Here is a 24132-nt window from a genome sequence, read left to right on the forward strand (position 1 = left end):
GCAATTTAGTGATAACATCTTGTAGAGCCTCTTCATCAATTCTTATGTTTGCGATAAGGGAACCCTGCACATTTTGAGTGCTAATCTGAGCCCTCGCTGGAGCAGCTTTTGCACTTAGCTCTTTCATCTTTAATGTCCTACTTTTAGGTAAGTTTTGGAAATCTTGTAGTGGCGACTACCTCATTACTGATTTAATCTGTATATCTCCTTGGTTCCCATGGGACTTTACCTTTCTTTTAAGAATTTCGGGCACAGGAGTTTCACTTGGCTCCATTTCTTTTCCTTTTAAAGAAGGGTGTTACTGTTTCTCGATCCTTGACTTCTAGACCTTTTTTGGAATGGACGGTGATAAGCATATACATAGGAAGGATCATTTGGAAAGATATGAGTTCTAAATATTTTAAAGGCTAGCCTATCCGCACATTGCGAACACATTCCATTCCTCAGAGCCTTCAACCCTTCTATTGCCCTAGTATGCAATGGGAATTTCTAAGCATCCTCTTTATAAGTCTAAGCTCTTTCCTCAGGCATCGCCAGTCTTGGAGTTGGGTTGAAGCTAACAAGCACCTTAGCTTTGGCTAAGTTGGCCTTATAGGCTTCATGGCATGTTGTTCCACTTCTGAGACAACAAATCTTTTGAGACTTAGTTGCCTAGTTAGGAATCCGCTGAATACTTAGTACTGGTCTGTTGTATGTGACCCATTCATATGTCATCTGCACTTATTATCCTGTCCTTCTTCATTGGCTATATTTGGCATAACCAAGATTCCTTCATCAAGCAATTTGTTGAAGAGTTGGTTACCTATTTCGATTGCTTTAGATGCAAGAAAAGTAATAGTAAAAATATTATTAATCTCTACCATACCATAAAATAGTTTGGTTCGTCCATTCCAACTGCATTAACATCTTCATCATCAAGAAACATGATATTTTTATTATCAATTTCATCCTGGATTTTGTTTCTAAAAACGATGCATCAAAAGTGTCATGAGTTACTGCATCATGCCATTTACAGTATTTTTTACCCTTAACTTCCTCATCAGTTCTTACTTTATGCCTTCCTACCAGTTTTAACTTTTTGTTAGATAATAACCCGTCGAAAATAGCATTAAATTTCTTAGCGTCAAAGGTATATGTCATCTTTTGCCCAAATTTCAAATTATTTGGCGCCAGAAACTCTTTCTTCTCTAAAGGGGAACACTTATAAGGTACTCCATGAATGATTTCTGCCACGTCCACTTCTTGTGCAGTTTCAAAGTGGAAGGGCTCCTCATTCTGAGCGAAGAAACTTTGGTACATTGCTGCACTTTTAGCTTGTGGGTTTCTCTCATAACTTACAACTAATTCTACTAATTAAACAAAATCGCCAAAGGCATGACCATCAAACCTTTTTCGAAACTGAATTAACATCCCCTCTTGAGCCATTAGTATATAAAGTCTCTTTCAGGAATGCTAACATGACATCTAATCTTAGCCATTTTGAATCTAGATAGGTAGTCTTCTATAGACTCTCCTAGCTTTTGTTTAATTGTGGCCAGATCACTTAGGGTCACTCCGGGTTCAGTACGTGCAAAATGATTCGTAAATTGCACTTGCATGTCCTTCCAATACTGGATAGAATTTGGTGGTAAAATGGTATACCACCAAAAAGCCGTCTCACTTAGAGACATGGAAAACATTCTAAGTTTTAAAAGGCCATTGTCAGCTGCTTCCCTACACTGACAATTGAACCTAACTAAATGTTCCTCAGAAGAAACTTTGTCATTGCCTGAGAACAAGGTAAAGTCGGGTATGGTAAAAGTTTTAGGAAATGTAGTGGTTATATCATTCAGGGTTTGACCTATTTGCCTCTGATTTCTCCTAGAATTATCTCCTACTAGCCTTTGGACTAGTGCCTCAACTTGTGTCACCAATGGATCCTGATGCCTTCTTGGGTATCCCATATTCCCATTTCCCACACCTCCTATTTGATATTATGCAGGATTAGGGTTAGGCTTGAAAGGTTTATTTCGACCACCTCCCATAGGGATCTAATGGAGTTGCATAAAATTAGGATTGTTGCTCCTTGTTCCATTTTCGGTGGGAATGTATGTCCATTTGTGGACATCCCCTGCTGATAAGAACCAATTGCTTGGGAAAATGGAGCTTGGGGCTAAGCATACCCTGGAATATTCCATAATACGGCATACCAGCCATAGTTGGTTAGTTAGGCATATAAGCATAGGGTGAACAAGGAATCCCAAGCATATTTGGTTGGTTAAGAGGCACATATATATGCATTTGGTGAGCTATTATTGTTTGCAACAAAAGTACCTTGCCCCTGTCCTCCTTGTGATGGTCCAGAGTGGTGTTTCTTGTCATTAACTTGTCCACCACCCATAGAAAATGAAGGGTGATGATATCCTGAAGCCTAGTGCCAGTCTGGATCCGCGCCCCGCTGCCATTCCATTACTTCTCCTAAGATTTTCCCGATTACCCTCTCCAAGGCTCAAGGGTATTGCCCTTGTTGGGTGTTCATGGGAGGAACTTTGTGGATCATGTGAGATACGTGGATCTCTAGTTCAGGATGGGAGATATGTACCCTTGGAGGGTAGCCTATTGGAGGAGTATTTGGTGCTATGCCACAACCTCCCCTTGCTCTATTTAGCGAGACCTCTTCTAAGGCCTTTAAGTAATTTCTCGTTTAATTGATAGTGTTTTTCGACTAGTGGTTCTAAGCGAGTAACTAACTTCAGTGGCGAGAGACTTAGACATTGCTGTGAAAGTTTCACTCATAGTATCGTTGATATCTACGAGTATTCGATCAATTTGCCTAGAGTTAATTTCTTTATCCTCCTCACTTATCCTTTGGAGGATGTCTGTTAAGACTCTGGCAGACTCATGGGCTAGAGTTCTGTAGTTATAATCAAATTGTTGTCTTTGAATCTCTTTGGCTTCTAACAGTAAATGTTTTACTATCTCTGTGAACTTTTCATACATTTGATGTATAAGTCCACGACCAATACTACATGGAGATGAGCTTTCCCTTTGTGGGGTCTCTTAACTTTACTATTCATGACCATGGTGAATTGGTTCACCATTGTTACCTTGTACCGTAGTCCCTCAAGGGATTGAAAAACTAGTTTCCATGTTTTGGAAACTTGATTCACTCTGAGCAACTTCTTTATTCTTTCTAGAACGTGTTTCTGGCATTTTTAACGAAAATGACAATAATTGTTTTTTACAATTGAATTGTAATAAGTATGAAGAAGAAATTTCACAATTCGATTATGAATCTTCTTCTCCCAATGTGGCCGCGAAAAAACTTGTTGGTGCAAAATCAGTTTATTGACCTTGCAAACAAGTCAATGCACATCCAATAGTTTGATACTGAATGTCATGGGAGGCTTATTCCCTAGGGATTACCAGTTTTAATTTGATAAAACCTTGCTACCGTGCTTTGTTGTAATTTAATTAATGATTAAACTACAACACCTATTAAATTCAGGCGAAATGCAATAAATAGAGCAAGCAATAATTAATCTTTTAATTAAGGAAAAATATTCTCAGACATACCACAAACTTTAAGAAATATTTTACAACACATAATATGATAAGCCAGGTTGGACAACTAAAGGGAAAGCACGAAGGTTGTTACCTCCATGGTTTCTTGCTTCAGTCGAAAAATTACATAACTTGGTGTCATAACATGTTCTAAGTCTAAGGGACTAAAATATAACCCCATAAGGGGGTTGGCTAGACTAAGGCTAGGCTATGCTAAGAAAAGAGTAAATCCAAGTTGTTGCGTGATGTTTGTTTGTTGTCTTTTGCTTGATGATCATTCTTCTATTTATAGGAGAACGTGTTACGTAACTTCCATGCTTTCTTGGAGGAAAAACATTTGAATAATCTTTGATTCGAATCTCAACCGTCTTCTAGTGCTGAACAATTGTAGCCTTACACGTTCTTCCTTATGTGGATCCGTCTCATGATTGTCCTTTAACCACCTGTACTTTTGCTATTCTTGACTTTCATCTCTTGATGGTCTGTTGACTTTGACTTATGTTGACTTCGTCCGATGGGCTTTATGTTTTAGTTGGGCCTTCATGTTAAGGCATTAAATCTTTTGAGGTTTAATACAATATACGACAATAAATGCTATCGTACATCTACAAATGGTGGTAACACATGCCAAAACTTTGTTGTAATTAATGAACTTCTTGTACATGTTACGGGAAAATAACTCGCTCGGACCTTTCTCTAGTATCATTCTTTCTGTAATAACTCCATGCTATGGCTCTTTGATGGGATCATGCATTAAGGTGAATATAGAACAACTTCAAGTGGCCCTAGAGAAAACATGCATTTTTGTACAAGCAATTGATTATTATTGCTGATTATGGATTGTACTGTAACTAGCCCATATATAGTTTGGTATCTAGTTTTTTTTTTCTTCTATGAATTTCATTTTAGCTTATTTGACCTTGCTATTTGAGCTTCAGAATTTTCAAGTTGACTGCTGTATTTTTTTAAAATTTGTATTTTAATCCATATTGTCAATGTTGCTGTGTTAATTTTGAAACTCATCTACATTTGTTACGAAATTGTTTCCATGCAAGCATACTTTTGAAAAGAATTTTTCAAACTTGTCATCTAGCGAAATCCGTGGATCTCGGTGGTTTTTTTTTTTATGATGACTGGAATCCTCGGATCCATTTTAATATGACCTAATCACAAATGTGGGTGGAAATCTTTGTCATTGCCTTGTGGCATATCTAGAAAAACAAGAATAAGGCAGTTTTTGAAGGAGTTATGTCACGCTCCTCATCACAGTTTAATCATTTCTTCATAGATTATATGCATAATAATGATGTTTTCCACAAGCAAAGCAAGATGAATCAAAAGCCTCATCAGAATATTGCTTGGAAGTCTTCAGTTCACAGTTATCTCAAGTTGAACACGGATGGGTCATGAAAGGCCAAAGACAAATCAAGTAGAGGTGGAGTGATCAGGCGGACAAATGGCTCATGGTTTATGGGTTTCTCCATTAAGTTCCCTGACATCAACCCAGCTGCAGCCGAGTTGGCTACTATCAGAGAGGGCCTATCAATGGCAAAGGACCATAGCATCACCAAACAGATGCACAAGCACGGAAAATTATAATGGAAAGGGGCGGATAAATATCCTCACCACCAACTGAATGCAATCATCTGTGATATGGTGAAACTCCTAAAAACAAACTGGTTGGTAATTTTCTTACATGCGGTGATGCCAATATTGTAGCCCATAAATTGGCAATAGGGATGGCAATTGGGCAGGGCGGGTGCGGAGGATGGTACCCCCACACCCGCACCCGCATTAAATTCTCATCTCCATCCCATCCCTGCCCCACCACCCATTGCGGGGAAATATTCCATCCCCGCCCCACCACCCATTGCGGGGGGAAATTTTAGACCCACCCCCGCCCCATCCCCATTGTACCCGCGTCATACCCACTTCGTTTCCGCAAAAAAAACCACCAAAAAATCTGCCATAAGCCCATTATAGTTGTCTACTTCACAAAATCACAATATAATAGTAAAAGAAAAGTTAAAATACATTAGCAAAGGCAAATGTTTTATTACATTTCAAAAGTGTCTTCAAATACGTTAGTAATATATGTATATAAATAAAATTTTAATAATAAATATGCGGGGGGCGCGGGGCGGGCAGGATGGGGTGGGTATAACATAAAATCCACACCCGCTCCACCACCCATTACGAGTACAATTTTAATCCCCATCCCCGCCCCAATTGGGCGAGGATGACGCGGGTCTCCTACTTGACCCGCCCCACTGCCATCCCTAATTGGCAAGACTAGGCATGGACATGGAGGAAGAAAAAGTTACCCACACCACTCCCCCTATATGCAAGAGTTGGTGAATCCTATGGCTTAGGGTTAAATCTGTTTAGTTTCTTATCAAGCTCCGTGAAGGTGTACTTTGGGTTTATATATTTTGGGCTTATGTATTTTGGATATTTAGTTTATGGTCATATCAGGGCTTGGTCCCCTCTAAATGACTTTGATGTAATCAATCAATATGGTAATATAATGCCCTTATTTTGTGTTAAAAAAAAAAAGTCTCTCTTGACTTAGACTGGTTAGTTAGATTATGACATTCTCTCCCCGCTCTGACTCTCTTATGTCCACATTTTTTCTTCCCTAGCACAAAATATAGCATGTTACATTGTTGTTCTCAACGAGATAGAAAGAAAACATGAAACCAATTTACTTAAGAAATACAATACTAGGCAATAGCTACAAGAATCGGTTGCTACTTTTAAAATACTCCATATATTTTTCTTTTGGTGAAAAGAGTATACTTCCTCCATTTTTTACTTGCAACACCTTTTTTTCATCAGCTCCAATAATGCAATTATTGAATATGAGAGAGGTAGAGAGGAAAGAAAAAGAAGACCATGTAATTGGAAAAAGATAGAGAGAAAGGAAAAGCAAAAATAAAAAGTGTTGCCAAGTAATTAATTAATCCCCTTTTAGTAAAGTGTTGTGGGTAAAAAAAACGAAGGAAGTATATATTTTTTTCCTCAAAATAAAAGATCATATATATTTTAAATAGTTGTGCCACTTGCTTTTTACGGACTCAAATGTACACATCTCTCCTTTAATATCTTTAATTATATATTTTAATAAATAATAATAAACAAAAATAATGAAACTACAAATCAGAAGTAATCTCACGAATCTCACATGAAAATAAGTTTAGATGTATATTAGATAATGATAAGGTGAAGTATACAAACTTTTGACCTTTAATAATGTAGAGCATCAATCAAAGCAAGAAAGGACCATACCAGTTGAGTAAGTATATTAGTGTTCAACCAGAAACCAGCAAAAATGTTTCTTATAATGATCCCTGCATGTTCGCTAGACTATCTGAAGTCCTGAAGTGGGCAAGAAGTAAACTAGAAACAACATAATGTTCAAGCTCCCAGGAATGATAAACTTCCGGAGCCAATGATTATCAACTTGGGTAAAGCATGCACTGAAACAAAACATTTAAAGCTACTTTTGGTTTGTTATGCTGATTTCTTTAAAATCTCTTCTGACGGAACCTCCAAAGTAGCTCCAGCATGCTCCGTACTTGGTTTCACTTCTGCACCACATAAGTATATACCATTTGTTAACCCATAAAGAAAGTTGATCTACACATATGAGAGTTTATCTTTGTAAAGCGGTGAGAGGGACAAAAAAGATAGTTTTAAATCCTTGTAATGTAAAATTGCGCAAGTATTAGCATGAAAGATTCACAAGTCCCTCGTATCCCTCCAAGTTTGGTACTTAGTACCAAGAAGGTGGCAAATGAATCTCAACCAAATATTTGGACATTACTTCTGATAAATAAAATTTGGACATTACCAACTTAAGTAAAATCTCCGTTACATAGTGGTGGAGTGGAGACCTAAAATCAGGCCTTGCAACTGGTAGTGCTATCATTGCATTCTCCATACATATAATCAAAATCACAACAATCGAGTCAAGCAGGACTACAACAATGATCTGTTTTTTCTACTTCATATGCTACCTTGTGAATTTGTGATAGAAGCCTCATTCAATTGTAGTAGTCAAATGGGGACAATCCATTTAGAAATGAACTAAACAAAATTCTAACAACTTGTCATTGAATATAGTTGAGATCATTCGATCACCTTTCAACTCTAGGATTTATCTCTCCAATTGGAACACAAAGAACACAAGGGTCTCTTATCCTATCCTAGATAGAAGTCACTAGAGGCATTACAGAAAAACTAATTGTACATTTCAACCAAACCTTAACACTAGCATCAAAACTGTCGTTTCAATCATTTAGTTGTATGTTTCGCTAGATTCCTGACAACTACTTTTAAAAATCTATTTGATGTACGTACAGAAACACCTTTATATTTCTGCCATAATCAAATTCAAACAGAAAGTTGGGGTGACTGGGGAAGGGCAGGGGGACGAGCTCCTCAATTTCAGAGCCAAATATCTAATATACTCCTATCTCCTCTCCTTTCTGTTGTCTATTTTTCTCCTGCAATTCACAGTCTAAAAAATCATTCCCCATCATGCAACTTTTATTTGACTGAGAAGGCTTAAAGCTATCTACATTTGGCTTCAACACTATCGAAGAGTATGATGATTCCACTTTACGTGACTAGATTTCAAGGTTGCTCCCATTTTCTCCTTCTGGCAGCAAGCCTATATCTAAATCGTGGACAGTAATTGAAGAAGTACTATTGCACGGAGAGAAAGTGACCCAACATTTAATAGCCAGAGCAATTTTTGCATTTATACACTGTTCAAGAATATTCAATTGTATTTAGCATCATAAGTTAATGAATCCAGGTGTGAGAGAGGATATAGGAGAGGACGCGGATCAGAAGAAAAAATAGAAGGTACTGTTATCTCCTATTTATTAGAGAGCCCCAAAGTGAGTAGTTTTCTTGCCTTGGATCTGAGTCAATCCAAACAGCTGCATAGATACACAGCTCAATGCTCAAAAAACGACGCAAAGCCTCAACTTCAACTTTGTCTTCTAAGGAAACATAGTTCCAAATTTGGCTACACAGCAGGGGAAGTGGTTTACTCAAGTTATTATTTTACTACATAGTCCCTAGATTAAATCATTACTAACTAGATGAGAAGCAGACACATGGCTAAAATCTTGGCTCTATTTAGTACTGAAGAGCAATTTGGTAACCACATTTCACAACCCGATGGTCAGAACTCAGAACTCCAATTGAACAGAATTTACCGATCAAGAGTGAACGAGGTCAGGAACTTGAGAGCAAATATGCTGTGCATCTACATTAAACTCAAATACAAAGTGAACAGACGGTACGTGAATGCAACTAGCTATTGCTTTTGTAATCCAGCACATTGAAAGTTCTGGATCAATAAACTGAAATTATTCGACTTCTACAGTCTACTTACAAATAAACCCACCCTATAGAAAATACCCATGCAATAAAGCTGTTTAGAATGAGATAAAAACAAACTCCCAAAAGAGACACCACAAACAAGATACAAATAGTCAGCTAGGAGTATGATCCACCAATTTTCCAACATCCACATTTAGAGGTCATTTGGTTCCTATGAGGAAGCCAAATTCCCATAAAATCCCAATTCACAGGAAGTAAGTTTCACAATCGAATTTACAGAAATTTGCTAAAAGTGGGTAAGCGCACTCCTGTCGAAAGTTGAAGTTGAAATCGAAATTCCTATTAGTTTCCCTCTCCCTCCATTTCGCCATTTCGTTTCATCAGCCAAAAAACTCACCCACGTTCCATTCCTAGGAACTTCCACTTCCTATATGTCACTTAATTCCACAAACAGTTGGTGTGCAAACTAGATCATTGATCTCAACAACATGACATCACCTACTCTTCCAATTAAATAAAAAGCATTACACATCTTTCCAAAAAAACCAATCATTCCCGAAATCAAGATCAGTAAGAAGACATTTTTTATCCCAATAAAGATCAAAATCACATATAAAATATCAAACAGTCGAAAGAAAAGGTAATTACCATAACCACCACGATCATTGAGCTTGGCTTGGACGATCATGGTGGAGACGAAATGAGAAGCTTCACGCGCATCATTGATTAGTTTCTGAATGTCGAGTTCATCAGTGACTTTTCGATTGTCCTCGAATTTTGTGCGGACTTCCTTGGCAGAAGCTTTAAGCATCTGGGTATCCCCTGCAAATGACTTTCGAGTCGCCTTCAAAACTTCTCTATAGGCTTGGAGCACTTCCGCCCTCAACATTTTTCCCAATCTCTCTCCTCCCCTATTAGTCTGAAATCTGAAGCAGCTTTGGTCGTTAATTATTTTTGGTTCAGCGGTTGAAGGGGTTTGTAATGGACTAGGGAAAAGAGATGGGTCCTAAGTAGAAAATGAATTAAATTGAAATGGGAGTAACTGTAATTGAAATCAACTGAACAAATTATAACTGCAAGTAATTGTGAAAAACTAAAAAGTTAGATTGATCAATTGAACTAAATTGAATTGAATTGAACTGATATGTAATTGAATTAATTGAACTGATTTAGACTGAAAGTGAAACTGAACTGAATTGAAACCAATTTAAACTAAAATTATTTAAACTGATTTTTAACTATACCTGAACCGAATTCATATATTACCCAAATTTTTTACTAGTACTTGAATTTGTGACATAACTTAATTTTCTTGATAATTTTCAACTATATTAAGTTCACTGCTTTTATATTCCAAACTCAATTTAAATTTTACTCAACTTTATGATATACTCTCACTAGGGGTGCGAGTCGATCGCAAGCAGACCTCTTCTCTACTCGTAAACATTCTGATCCTACTCGGCATGTGCTCATCAAGCTCGTTAAACTTTTGCTCGACTCGTGCTCGTGAAGATTTGTTTCAACTCGACTCGAGCTCGGTTTGCTCGAGAAACTCGACTCGAGCTCGGTTTGCTAGAAAACCTCGACTCGAGCTCGATTTGCTCGAAAAACTCGACTTGAGCTCAACTCGATTGCTTAGTAAGAAATTACTTAACAATGTAAAAATCTTTTTAGATTTATTTTTTATATATTTCTTAAAGAAAATAAAAATAGTTTTCACTATTTCAATTCCTCAATTAGTGTCTACTATTCCAGCCCATCATCTACCTAGGACAATATGGCTTCAGAATTGTTGGGACCCGTAAGTGTAATATTTATGCATGCTCTACACTCCTTTTTATGGTATTTCATCCCCCATACTCTTTATCACAATCCAATGTGGGACTCTAGGAACATGATTAATTTACTACAGAACTTACAACATTTCTCCATTCCGTACATCTTAGTCTTCATTATGTTCGATGTGGTCTAGGATTAATATAATGTCATGGATTGTTGTAGAATGCGTACTAGAGAGCATAATTTTTTTTTTCCTCTTTTTTTTCATTTCAGAGGATCTTTGTATGCATGTTTAAAGATGAGTGTTAGTATAAACCAGGTAACAAATACACTTCTGTGTTTACAATACTTACTTGAAAAGGCAAGAAACAAATGAAAATAAAGAAAATAAAGCCACAATAATCTTGCCGCCCAACTGAAAGAATTAAAAAGCAGAAAATTACAAATGAAAATCGAAAATCATGCAAAGAGATAATTAACCTGACCAACCTTAATTTACTGATTCAAACTATATCTTAGTCACATGAGGGATGTTAACGATTCAAACCGATATCAAACATGTCCAAGCTCGGTTCGGTTCGAGAATGATTATGGTTGAGCTCGAAGCTCGATGAGCTCAAGGATTAGCTCAAGCTCGAAAAGATCAAAGCCAAGCTCAGCTATGAACTTGAATTTCAAAAATTAAAAGAAAATTCAACTTAACTTACATCCACCGGGTCTTTATTTAGGAATAACCCAATAAAATCTTGTCAAACCCATAAATATAGTATAATTGTCAAGCTAATCCTTATTAAATATGTAAGGCCCAACAATCATACATTACACTCCAACAATCTGCCTGTGGTCGGATGCTAATTAGCGTCTACATAACTCGGACGGTATTTTACGTCCGAAACATTACACGCTAAATAATGTCCGCTTGTGGCAGATGCTAATTAGCGTCCGGCGAAACGAACGCTACAGTGAGTTAAGCAGACGCTAATTGCTCATTTTTTGTAATTAATTTTCTTCCTTTTTTGCTTAGAGCGGACGCTAATTGCACTGCGGCGGACACTAATTTTTTTATTTTATTTTTTTGGAAAATAAACCTGAGTTGTAGAATTTGAATATTTTTTAACCTGTTTTATTTTCCAACAAAATATACTCAAGCCGTCCGCTAATGCGTCGAATTCTGCACTAATGACCTGTTTGCATTAATTAGAAATTCATACATACACTAACATAAGTTAACATAAATTCATACATACACAAACATAGGTTAACAGTCTTAACTAAATTATATGTTCTCACGTCCCGGAAAATACACAAGATAGATATTGTAAACAATTGTAGGAGCCTAAGCTGCAAACGCATCACCATCGCTGGTGGGGGGGTCTCAAGGCCTGGTAAAGGGGAAGGAACCACCACATTAGCTCATCATCTAGCTGTACTCTCCATAGTCTTCTTCATCTGCGCCAGGTACTCCTCATGCATTATGTGCTCCTCCTCTCTCTCTATTTGCCTGGCGAGGCGTTCCTCTTCTCTCTCCTTTTTGCCTTGCAAGGCGCTCCTACTCTCATTTCCTTTGTGTGGCAAGTCGTTCCTCTTCTCTCTCTCCTTTTGTATCTGCTCACGTTCTCTTTGCAACTCGAGTCTCTCTTCCTCGAACCTTGCGGACAACAGAGAAAACATGGAAGGAGTGCAACTGGAGGACGAACTATCTCCCCCCCCCCCTTGAAGACCTCTCAAAATAGAGGTCTACACTCGTCCCCAAACCATGAACTCACCCTTTCTTTCTGCCGCCGACCATCTCAAAGAAAATCTGGTTCGAGGCCTTGTTTTCCCCTCTTTCTTGACATTCAGCAAGAGTTTTGTCATAACTTTCCTGCAAGAATGGATTTAGCAATTTTAAGACACTTAGCCAATGAAAATGAGTGAAAGTAAGTCGTTTCGAGCCCTTTTTTGGGTTTAATGTTCCTATAATCCAACCTCTATGCCTATTTCAAGTTCTACTCCTACAATACTTATTTAGGCTTTCTATTACTTGGTTGTATGATTCTAAGCAAGTTTAAGACACTAAGCCAATGAAAATGAGTAAAAGTAAGCCATTACGAGCCCTTTTTTGGGTTTAATGTTCCAATAATTCAACCTCTACGCCTATTTCAAGTTCTAATGCCTCATGCAAGTCCTACAATACTCATTTAAGCTTTCTAATATTTGGTTGTATGATTCTAAGCAAGTTTAAGACACTTAGCCAATGAAAATGAGTGAAAGTAAGCCATTTTGAGCCCTTTTTTGGGTTTAATGTTCCTATAATCTAACCTCTACGCCTATTCCAAATTCTAATGCCTCATGCAAGTCCTACAATACTCATCTAAACTTTCTATTACTTGGTTGTATGATTCTAAGCAAGTTTAAGACACTTAGCCAAAGAAAATGAGTGGAAGTAAGCCATTTCGAGCCCTTTTTTGGGTCTAATGTTCCTATAATCCAACATCTACGCCTATTTCAAGTTCTACTCCTAAAATACTCATTAAAGCTTTCTATTACTTGTTTGTATGATTCACTGGAAGTTTAAGACACTAAGCCAATGAAAATGAGTGAAAGTAAGCCATTACGAGCCCTTTTTGGGATTAATGTTCCTATAATCCAACCTCTACGCATATTTCAAGTTCTAATGCCTCATGCAAGTCCTACAATACGCATGTAAGCTTTATATTATTTGGCTGTATGATTCTAAGCAAGTTTAAGGAACTTAGCCAATGAAAATGAGTAAAAGTAAGCCATTTCGAGCCCCTTTTTGGATTTAATGTTCTCATAATCCATCCTCTACGCCTATTTCAAGTTCTAATGCTTCATGCAAGTCCTACAATACTCATTTAAGTCTTCTATTACTATGTTTGGTGATTCTAAGTAAGTTTAAGATACTTAGCCAATGAAAATCAGTGAAAGTAAACTGTTTCGACCCCTTTTTTGGGTTTAATGTTCCTATAATCCAATCTCTAAGCCTATTTCAAGTTTTAATGCTTCATGCAACTCCTAAAATAGTCATTTAAGCTTTCTATTCCTTGGTTGTATGATTCTAAGCAAGTTTAAGACACTAAGCCAACCAAAATGAGTGAAAGTAAACCATTTCGAGCCCTTTTTTGGGTTTAATGTTCCTATAATCCAACCTCTATGCCTATTCCAAGTTCTAATGCCTCATGCAAGTCCTATAATACTCATTTAAGCTTTCTATTACTTGGTTCTATGATTCTAAGAAAGTTTAGGACACTTAGCCAATGAAAATGAGTGAAAGTAAGCCATTTCGATCCCTTTTTTTGGTTTAATGTTCCTATAATCCAACCTCTACGCCTATTTCAAGTTCTAATGCCTCATGCAAGTCCTACAATACTCATCCAAACTTTTTAGTAATTGGTTGTATGATTCTAAGCAAGTTTAAGACACTTAGCCAATGAAAATAAGTGAAAGTAAGCCATTTCGAGCCTTTTTTTGGGTTAAATGTTCCTATAATCCAACCTCTGCGCCTATTTCAAGTTCTAATGCCTCATGCAAGTCCTACAATACTCATTTAATCTTTCTATTACTTGGTTGTATGATTCTAAGCAAGTTTAAGACACTTAGCCAATGAAAATGAGTGAAAGTAAGTCATTTCGAGCCCTTTTTTAGGTTTAATGTTCCTATAATCCTACCTCTATGCCGATTTCAAGTTCTAATGCCTCATGCAAGTCCTACAATACTCATTGAAGCTTTATATTACCTGGTTGTATGATTTTAAGCAAGTTTAAGACACTTAACCAATGAAAATGAGTGGAAGTAAGCCATTTGGAGCCCTTTTTTATGATTAATGTTCCTATAATCCAACCTCTACGCCTATTTCAAGTTTTAATGCCTCATTTATGTCCCACTTTATAAAGCTATCAATAATATTTCAATTACCTTGATGTACAGGACTTTGTCATTGATCGACACCTTCTTTCTAGATTCATCCCTCATGTGTGTGTCCATGTACTAGTCTAAAGCGGAAGGCAGCACCCCTTCACGCTGTGCAGCCTACACGTTCAAACAAATTAATTAGATAAAGTTTCTGGATTAAATGTATTCAAGACAAGTTACACTTACCAATCTCTTGGCGCGCTCTGCTGAGGAAATGGGACCCTGGCAATGAGAAGGAGGTACGTTGCTGGTCAAGTCACCTCCTCGCCGGTTCTTGCTGGCCTTCTCAGATTGTGCTCTGAACTCCTCGTCTTCAGCATTATTCATCATCTGCTCGTGAATGCTCACAGACATCCACGTCGAACATACACCATCCTTCTTCTTTACTATCAAGTGGTGAAGATTATCTTTCAACCTTTTGGCCATTTTTTGTCGAATGTAGACCTCACTTGGGATTGAAGCTCCTCCCTCCATTTATATATGGTCTACATGCATATATAAGAAACCAATCACAAAGGGTTAGTTTACATATTATAAACTTAACAAATACGATTTCACCTTGAAAAGAGAAAACCAATGATTTTTTGTGTCGTCATCAACCTGGGACCAGTTCCTCCATGGATAGTGGAAATGTTGCTTGAAGCATTTACTCATGGAGCGAATGACTCCATTGTCTTCAAACCTGATAAAAAGCAATTAAAACCAAGTGAACAACACCAATAAAATCTATTAAAACTAATAAAGTATTACGCTCATAATATAACTTACCAAAGTCCATCAGGGTCCAACTCCTTTCGCTTGTCAATTACCCCAACCCCATGATTGTCCTCTACTCTGACTTCTTCCTCTGCCTTGTCCCTCTCCAACTCGTCATTAAGCTCAGGTTGAGGCTCAGGCCCCTCTCTGCCACGACCTCGACCACTACCCCCACCACGAGAACCACCTCGAGATCCGGCACGTGATGACATCTGCAAATAAATCACCAACAAAGATTGAAGGCATGGCAAAGCTTGAAATTAATCACATATTATAATCAATAAACAATGAAATTAATCATAAACAAATTACAAAACCGTAGTACAAAATATTGGAAATCACATAATTAATCAATTTTTAAAAAGCTTGACATTAAACAAAGATTAAATGACTAAAACACATATAATAGAAATAAATAATATGTCTTACACATAGAATACGACAAGGCGATAAAATGACAAACATATTGTCTTACAACAAAAGCAAACTACATAAGGTAACAAAACACACTAAACGTCATCAAACAAATCATGGTCATCAAGGTCATCCTCGTCATCATATTCGTCAGTCAAATCACCAATCTCGTCGAGTGTGTAAGGTGCTTTAGGCTTGGCCAAATTCCCCACACCATCATCAACAAGCTCTAGTTCCCGACATTTGCAAACACGTGCCAAGTCCTTCCTTGCACTAAGGGTATCTGAAGTTTGACCCTTGACATCCATCACAGTGTTAATGAGTTGGTCGAAAATTTTATTCTCAACATGCATGACATCTAAGTTGTGATGGATAATCAAATCTTTCCAATATGGAAGCTCCCACAAAATATCCTGTTTCAACCAATCTTTTTTATCCTTCTTCAATCGGTTCAGCGCCTCGGGACCATCAGTTGCTTTAGGTAAGTCCTTCACGCACTTCCACAGTTCCTCTCTAGACATTATGTGAGGAGCTACGCCATTCTCAACCTTATTCTTACAAAAAGCAGTCTTATTCCTTCGAAATGGGTGGTTAGAAGGAAGAAATTGTCGGTGACAATTGAACCATGTCACTTTACCCCCATGTTCAAGCCAGAATGCCTTGCTTTTATCCACGCAATAAGGGCATGCCTTCTTTTCAGCAGTAGACCATCCGGACAACATACTATACGCTAGGAAGTCACTAATTGTCTAAAGCAGCGCTGCTCGAAGGTTGAAATTTTGCTTCCTTGAAACATCATAGATCATAGCCCCAATATGCCACAACTGCTTCAACTCTTCAACTAGAGGTTGCATAAACACATCCAAGTTTCCTTTGGGATTTTTAGGCCCCAGAACGAGCAAAGAAAGAAACATGAATGGTTTCTTCATGCACATAGATGGAGGCAAATTGTATGGTGTGAGAATTACTGGCCAACATGAATATTGCTCTCCGAACTTACCATATGGAGAAAATCCGTCGGTGCACAGCCAGAGTCTAACATTTCGAGCCTCAGCGCCGAAGTCGGGAAAGGTTCTATTAAAGTGTTTCCATGGTTCACTCTCACTTGGATGTGCTAAGGTACCTTGCCCTCGAGGATTGTCGGTGCGCCATGTCATTTCCTGAGAGATGTTAGTTGCAACAACCTCTGCAACCTCGGTGTAATTGGAAAGTAGATTAACACTTTTGCAGGAATAAGCTTGCCCTTAGAAGTTTTCTTGTACCGATCACTATTACATAAACTACACTTATCTAAGTGAGCATCGCCCTTCCAGAACAACATACAACCTCTAGGACATGCATGTATCCTCTCATGAGGAAGCTCAACACTTTAGAACTTTCTTTGTGTCATAGAAAGTTCTTCCCATGTGGTTGTTCTAGAGTATCGCCTCATTCAATAAACTAGCAAACCCATCAACACACCTGTGTGGTAGGTTATACTCACACTTTAAACTTCTGATTCTAGAAGCCATCTCCAGCACGGACATCTTGCTCCCTTCATACAAGGGATTCTCGACCGCCTTGAGAAGGTCGAAAAACTTCTTCGCTTCACGCCTTCACCATTCGGTTCTTCTTCAACTGAGTTTGAAAGTGCAAGTATGGCATGATCTTCAGTATTCCCTAAAGCATCCACAACCATATCCATATACAGATTTGACTGAGCGAAAGATGAGGAGGACCCCGTAGCACATTCACCATGACATAACCAGTCAAAGTAATTCGGTTTAAAACCCTTACTGTACAAATGTACTTTGACCACGTCCACATCCAAGTAACGGAAGTTATTACACCGGATGCATGGACATTTTATCTTGTCATCATCATTTAAATGTGGATGTTGTAAACAAAACTCAATGAACTCATCAACCCCTTTCACAAACTCAGTTCTAAAGGAACGCCCATCAAGTCTGTTATACATCCAGCTACATTCCTTCCTTTTCATAATTTAAAACTCTACACACAACTAGAAAGTATCAATTCACTATATTCACTACTTGTTGATAGAAGTACGTACTATATGTAGTAGACAAATATTAGACAATTTATGAATAATAAGAATTGCTAGCAAATCCAAAAGACTAACAACAACACTAGCTAAGTAATAAGTAAAGTATATACTAAGTATATTAACAAATATATAGTGAACATATACTAAATATACACTAAATCTATTATACTAAACATATATTTAATATATACAATCAACTCAATTCGATACAACTAAAAAATACATATCTTTACAAAGTACCTAGAATAATAAGCCCTTGATAATATAAATTTGATATGTGACCATAAATCGTACTTAATTCTCTACGTGTAATAATTACTCAATTTGTCTAAAGCATGTAGCATGAAGTACTTTGTTATTAAATAATAGCAAGAAGAACATAAAGAGGTTGTACAATTATCATTAACAATGTCACTTCACAATTATCATGAATAAATTAAACAAGTTTAATGCAACACCAATACTAAACATGTTCTTTTATCAACAACACTATAACATATTCATTTATCAACAACAAAAACACTGAACATATTCAATTATCAACAACAACAACACTTAACATATTCAATTATCAACAACAACAACAAATTCACTTAACAACAACAATGCAATTATCAACAGCAACAACAACAATTATCACTCACAACAACGACAACTACCAACAACAACTATGAACAACAACAATACATCAAAAATACCAAAAATCCCAATCAACATTAAGGAATTCAAGCCAAATATCAACAAAACTAAGGTATAAATTCATATCTTAAATAACAACTGTAGAAGAGAGAGGGATGGCAGCTAGCAGCGGCGGGGCTCCAGCGATGCTCCGGCACGAGTCCGACGCAAGTGAACCTCAAGATGAGATTCGGCGAGTGAAGCTGAGATGCTAAATGGCACGAGTCCGGCGCAAGTGAAGCTAAGGAGAGAGTGGCGGCGGTTCCCGACAACAATGGAGGCGCGGCGTGAGGTTAGGGTTTGGTAATGGTTGGGGGAGGTTGTGTTGATGAGAGATCGTCGAAATGTGTTTCGGAGGGTCGATTTAGATTATGATATAGCAGCGTAATTAGCGTTCGCCAGGCCGACGCTAAATGGCTAAAGGCAGACGCTAAATTTAATATTTTTTACATGAATGAATCAGCTGCATTTACCGTCCGTTATTCGGACGCTAAATGGCTAAAGGCAGACGCTAAATTTAATATTTTTTAGAAAATAAAATCAGCTGCATTTACCGTCCGTTTCTCGGACGCTGACCTCTATTGACCGACGGTAAATTACGTTTGTTAACTGGACGGACGCTAAATTTAGGATTTCAGACACTATTTATCATCTGATAAAAGACGGACGGTATATCGACTTATACCGTCTGCGTAAAAGGACGGACGCTAATGTTAGACGCTAAAAAGGCGGATTCTTGTTGTGCGAGATGAGCCCCTCGAGTGGAGCTTTGACCGAGCTAAGCTCGAATAGTTTGCGAGCCACCCGGGGTCATTAAGACCCCTTCACTCACTTACATCATCTAACAAAAACTAATCGTCCTAAGTTGAGATATAACAAAAATATGAAGTTAGATGTACTTAAGTATTTTTTTATTATCTTACAAAGTAGATGAAACAAAAATTTAAGAACTTAAAGCAACATGTAAATCAAAGAGCTTAGAGACGATTAATTGAAGTGGAGTATTGTTATATTGAACCAATCTACTGAGTTACATTGTTCTACATATGTTGCAACTGAATTAGATGCTTTTTGATTCCGAAATGAATTCAACTTAAAGATGATTAACTTAAGTAAAGTACTGTTATTATCTTGAATTACTTTATCGACTTACATTGATACACTCATTCCAATAACAACATGTTTCAATTTAAGTAAATGTTTTGAGTTTCAATTACTTTACTGACTTATGTTGATACATCCATCTAATGTAAAATCAATCTTCCAGTTTGACTAAGATACATGAGTTTCAAATTGAATATAACTTGTTAACAATTAACTTAAATGAAGTATTGTTATCTTGATTTAACTTATCGATTCACATAGATGCCTTTAACTTATCCATTATTAACTTATCTCACGTCGATTATATGTTTTCAGTTTTCAAATACATAAAGCTTAATAACTAATATAGTTATATTAATCCATTGATCTAATATAGTAACAGTAAGACATTGATATAATCGACTTTTAAAAAAATGTCTAACTCATCTTTCGAGGAAGTTTATAAGAATTTATATTGATACGAGGCATACTTTTAACCAAACATGATGTAATTTGCATATAACTAAAAGTTTGAATATCGACTTATATAAAATTATCTTATTTCAAATTGTCAAATATATCAGTCTTGTACACATATATCGATGTCACTTTTATACACTTTTTTTTGTGAAGTAGAGTACACTCTTTTTTATCGAGGCAAGTGTCAGACTACATGTATTTGCAACATTAACTTTAACCAAACCCGAAAAACAGTTGGCTAAAACCCGACATGAAGTTCCATTTCTATTGAACAAATACAAGAATGTGACTAAGTTCTACCGAAACCGATGCGATTATTATCGAACTTATGTGATTTTCGTCAATAATCGAAATAAACCGAAACAAAATTGAAGATAACTGCAACATGTTTTAACTGCTATGGATCCAACTGTTAGCTGGTTTAACTGTTTGGATAAAACTGGTTTAAACTGCAACTGAACTGAAACTGGAAAGGAAAACAACTAAATTAAACTGAACTAAAAAGTTTGTTAACTGAACTGTTGATAATTTTACTTGTTGCAAACTGAATTGATATGAACTGAACTATTTAGATATAACCATAACTGAACTATTGAACTGAATTGACACCTCTAATCCTAATTAAGTCGTCAATGAGTGTTCATGGTTCGTTAGCCGTCCCAAAGTTTGGTTTGTGCTCAAAAGTTTTGATCCACTCTCTTTTCGAGTATGTATACACAAATTTCGAGTCAAAATAATATAAGGTAGGAAACAAAGTAACAAAGAAATTATATTTCAATAAATGTATTGAGTATAATCTCTGTAAACAATTTATAATAAAAATAAACTAAGTCATCTGATTCCGTTCCGTAGCTTGAGAGTGACACATGTTGTTGACATGGAGCTGAGTGTGAACTGACGTGTTGTCAACGTCAACCTAAGTTTGAGGGTGGGATGACGTTTTATCAACGTCAACGTGAGTTTGAGTTTTGTTTGGGTATATTCGAATGAGGGCTAACATAAGCTTGAATCTCAGTCGAATATGTTTGAGTGTATCTGAACAGTCGGCACATGTTTGATGTACTTGTTGACTAATTGCAGAGAGAATTCTAAGAGAATTTTATGAGCTCTTGAGAATAATGATTTTTCGGTCCCCTCAACTGAAGGAGATGAGGTCTTTTTATAGGGAATGGAGAACCCTTCATGGACTTGGAAAGTTATGGATTTGGGCCCGTTTATGACTTGGAAGTCTTTTTTACATTTTTCATTTGACCACCTTATTCGGACTATTAATATGGGCTAGCCCAAATATTTTAGAACCCAAATTATATTTGTTTAATTTAATTTGGATAGGTTGTTTAAGTGGACTAAATCAATTAAATTGGGCTAATCATATTTGTTTTAGCTCAATAATAATTAATTTATTTTAATGTAAAACACTAATAAATTTTTCGTGTCTACAAATTGTCCGCTCGAGAGCATGTCATGGACACGACTTGTTGTGCTTTGGCATGACGAGGTCTCGAAGAATTTGAGTTTGGTTTAACAATTAGGTGATGATCACCTACTAAGATTTGTTTCCTAGAGTTATCAACTACCTACAACTCTATTAAGTTCTAGACATAGAAAAAAATAATCCTAATTGAATAAGTATTAGGTTTAATTTTTTTCTTCACCAAACTATATAAATACTTGTACCGGGTACCACTTTCACTTTGTTATAGCCATTGAGATTTGAGAGCTGCTATACTTGTTGGTCTTCGTCTACATAACCAAACATTGGGTTTGACCTGCGACTTTGCAAACCAACTTCGTCTTTTGTGAATCGAGGTAACCCAATACCTTATCTTCTTGTTTCTTTGGTGCGTTCTTTTTTTTTCAAACAATTTGACATATTCTCAATAAAGCCAATATAATAATTAGAAATAAAAATAAACGCCCAAAAATTACCAAAAATTCACTTAACATGTATAAACTCATGGTAATACATAATATAAAAAGAATGAATTTTTTGGCCTCCAAAAATAATTTTCACGATTTATATACTAACAAACACGAAAATGCAAAAATAGTTAAACCAATTAAATAAAGTTGTAAACAGTAGGCACAAATTATTCCAAGGCATGAAATACATACTACACATATAACATGATTCATGAAAAATGATTTCAGCAATTTTAACATTCGTTCAATAATTATTTTTTGCAAATAAGCCAAAAACGCACACAATACCAAATAAATCGAATAAATACTAAAACTCGGATGAAAATTATTTTTCTGTATACAATATTCATACAACATGCATCAAGAATATTCACGTCAAATTTCATCAATAATTTCATTCAAAAAGTATTTTAAACAATTCCTAGCGTAATAATCTAATACCAATTCCGATAAGAGACGAAGGAGATATGAGGTAAACAAGATGGGTGTGTAGAAATGGTCGAAATGCGAGAAGGGAGAAAGACACTTTCTCATTCTCTCTAAGGCTAAAGTGAAGGGGGAGGGGGGATTTAGTTTTTGAGGGCAGCAAAATAATGTGATTGATCATATCATTAAGCAAAGGTTTAAGGGTGCATTAAGGTGGTTTAATAGGGGGGCTTAAATGAGGGGGTTACAACTTCCAAGATATTCAAAGGTTAGCTTATTGAGCACCAAAACTCTTAATCCTCCACACCATAATTGCTGATTTTTGGCCAGCATGACACGCCATATGTGATGCAACATTTCATCACCCAAGTCGGTCCATTAATGAAACAAAAATGCTACGCGACAACACCGCATCCTAAACGCCTAAATAAATAACGAAACTAACATAACTTATAAAATAAATAACTAACCCTTAAAAATAAATATACATAAATATATGACAACATATATAAATATAAACACATTTTCACAACATGTTCCAAAATAATTTAAATAAGAAATTATTTATTTTTACGAAAAAATATCATTTTTAATATAAACAAACACCAAATATAAAAGGTGAAAATTACAGGGTGTTACAAAAGTAATAAAAGGATATGATAAGATCGTAAGTGTATTCTTAAGAGAAAACATGAGGATTGCTAGTGTTACATTTTTAAGGAAGCATGGTTACCTCCTTGTTGTGGATACTAACAAGTGATTTCAATTGAGCACGTCAAAAAAGTACCCTGTTATGTCCCAACAAACAATCTAGAAGCTGACCTTTCAAAAGATATATATGCCGACCATAGTTAGTAATTGTTAGAAACTGGCAGAACGCAAGGGCAAAAGAACAAAGTTTTCAAGGTTGTGCCGTGGTAGGAGACCACTGACTTGAAAGCAATTAAGGCCTGATAACGGTGGTAATCGATCTGGCCGAAAAGCTCCCCAAGGTTTACACAGCAGCCTAGACTGCCACCACTAGCAGAATAGACTTTTGAGGAAAGCACGAAACCCAGTAAAGAGAGAGAAGAGAAGGAAGAGAAGAGAAGCTTTTTATGTGTATCTTAAAGTGATCAGAAGCACTGCTTTTATAGGAGAGAATCAGGCCAAAGAAAACGGAAGGCATTAAATGGGAGGATATAAAGGGATTATCATCAATCTTGTAATGGTCAAAACGTTACAAATCTGCAACGGTCACACACGTGCTCAGCCCGGGTCCAAAAAGTTAGTTAAGTTAAGTTTATTGCCCAAAGCCCAAACCCAAGGCTCGGTCCGGGTGGGCGGTGCGCCCCCGCGTGTGTGATAGCAAGCCCAAACCAAACATGACATCCAACCACAAAAGCATCTCAAGTACCAACTCAATAATAGGAAGGAGGGAGGGAATATAAAAACAAGGAAGCATTCCCTCCCACAAGCAATGTGGGACAATAGAATAAAAGAAGCTAAGGATTTTCAAGCCTTAACTCCAACAGTAATAATGAATCATAGTGGATCAGATCAATTGATCTACACACTAATTATCTTACACAACCATTAAACTCAACAGGATAGTGTCCAACCAATCTAACTTTAAAACATCAGTCGAGCATCTTACATAAGATATCCAACAAAATTCCTTCCACTAATCTTGGGAAGATAATGAAGTGAGTTGCTACAAGAAATAGATATTGTTATTTCCTAACGAAGTT

The 24132-nt window shown here is 36.7% G+C and overlaps 1 protein-coding gene and 1 long non-coding RNA gene across 3 annotated transcripts; both read right to left on the reverse strand.

Moving 5' to 3' along the window:
* Window positions 1-6728: 6728 nt before the first annotated feature.
* LOC104899088 (mitochondrial zinc maintenance protein 1, mitochondrial) lies at window positions 6729-9891 on the reverse strand. Of its 2 annotated transcripts, none has more exons than XM_010686221.3 (2): window positions 9550-9884; window positions 6729-7133 (listed from the first exon to the last, which is right to left on the reverse strand). In XM_010686221.3, the coding sequence occupies exons 1-2, from the start codon at window positions 9788-9790 to the stop codon at window positions 7057-7059; spliced, it is 318 nt and encodes a 105-aa protein (XP_010684523.1). In that variant the 5' UTR covers window positions 9791-9884; the 3' UTR covers window positions 6729-7056. The 2 variants fall into 2 exon arrangements, with proteins under 2 accessions (XP_010684523.1, XP_048504531.1); XM_048648574.2 differs by lacking the exon at window positions 6729-7133 and adding an exon at window positions 9003-9399 and having other exon boundaries at window positions 9550-9891.
* A 1778-nt stretch (window positions 9892-11669) lies between these two features.
* Window positions 11670-15054, reverse strand: LOC125491671 (uncharacterized). Its single transcript, XR_007268410.2, has 3 exons — window positions 14782-15054; window positions 14599-14712; window positions 11670-12544 (listed from the first exon to the last, which is right to left on the reverse strand). It is a non-coding gene; the product is annotated as an uncharacterized LOC125491671 (long non-coding RNA).
* Between the last annotated feature and the right edge of the window lie 9078 nt (window positions 15055-24132).

The sequence above is a fragment of the Beta vulgaris genome, chromosome 7 (genome assembly GCF_026745355.1).
Source record: "Beta vulgaris subsp. vulgaris cultivar EL10 chromosome 7, EL10.2, whole genome shotgun sequence".
Taxonomy (NCBI): Eukaryota; Viridiplantae; Streptophyta; class Magnoliopsida; order Caryophyllales; family Amaranthaceae; genus Beta; species Beta vulgaris.

Excerpts from the sequence above, each read along its gene's own strand:
- LOC104899088 (XM_010686221.3), bottom strand. The coding sequence starts at position 9,790 with ATGTTGAGGGCGGAAGTGCTCCAAGCCTATAGAGAAGTTTTGAAGGCG. Across the intron at positions 7,134-9,549 it reads CAATGATCGTGGTGGTTATG|AAGTGAAACCAAGTACGGAG; the intron begins GTAATTACCTTT and ends TATGTGGTGCAG.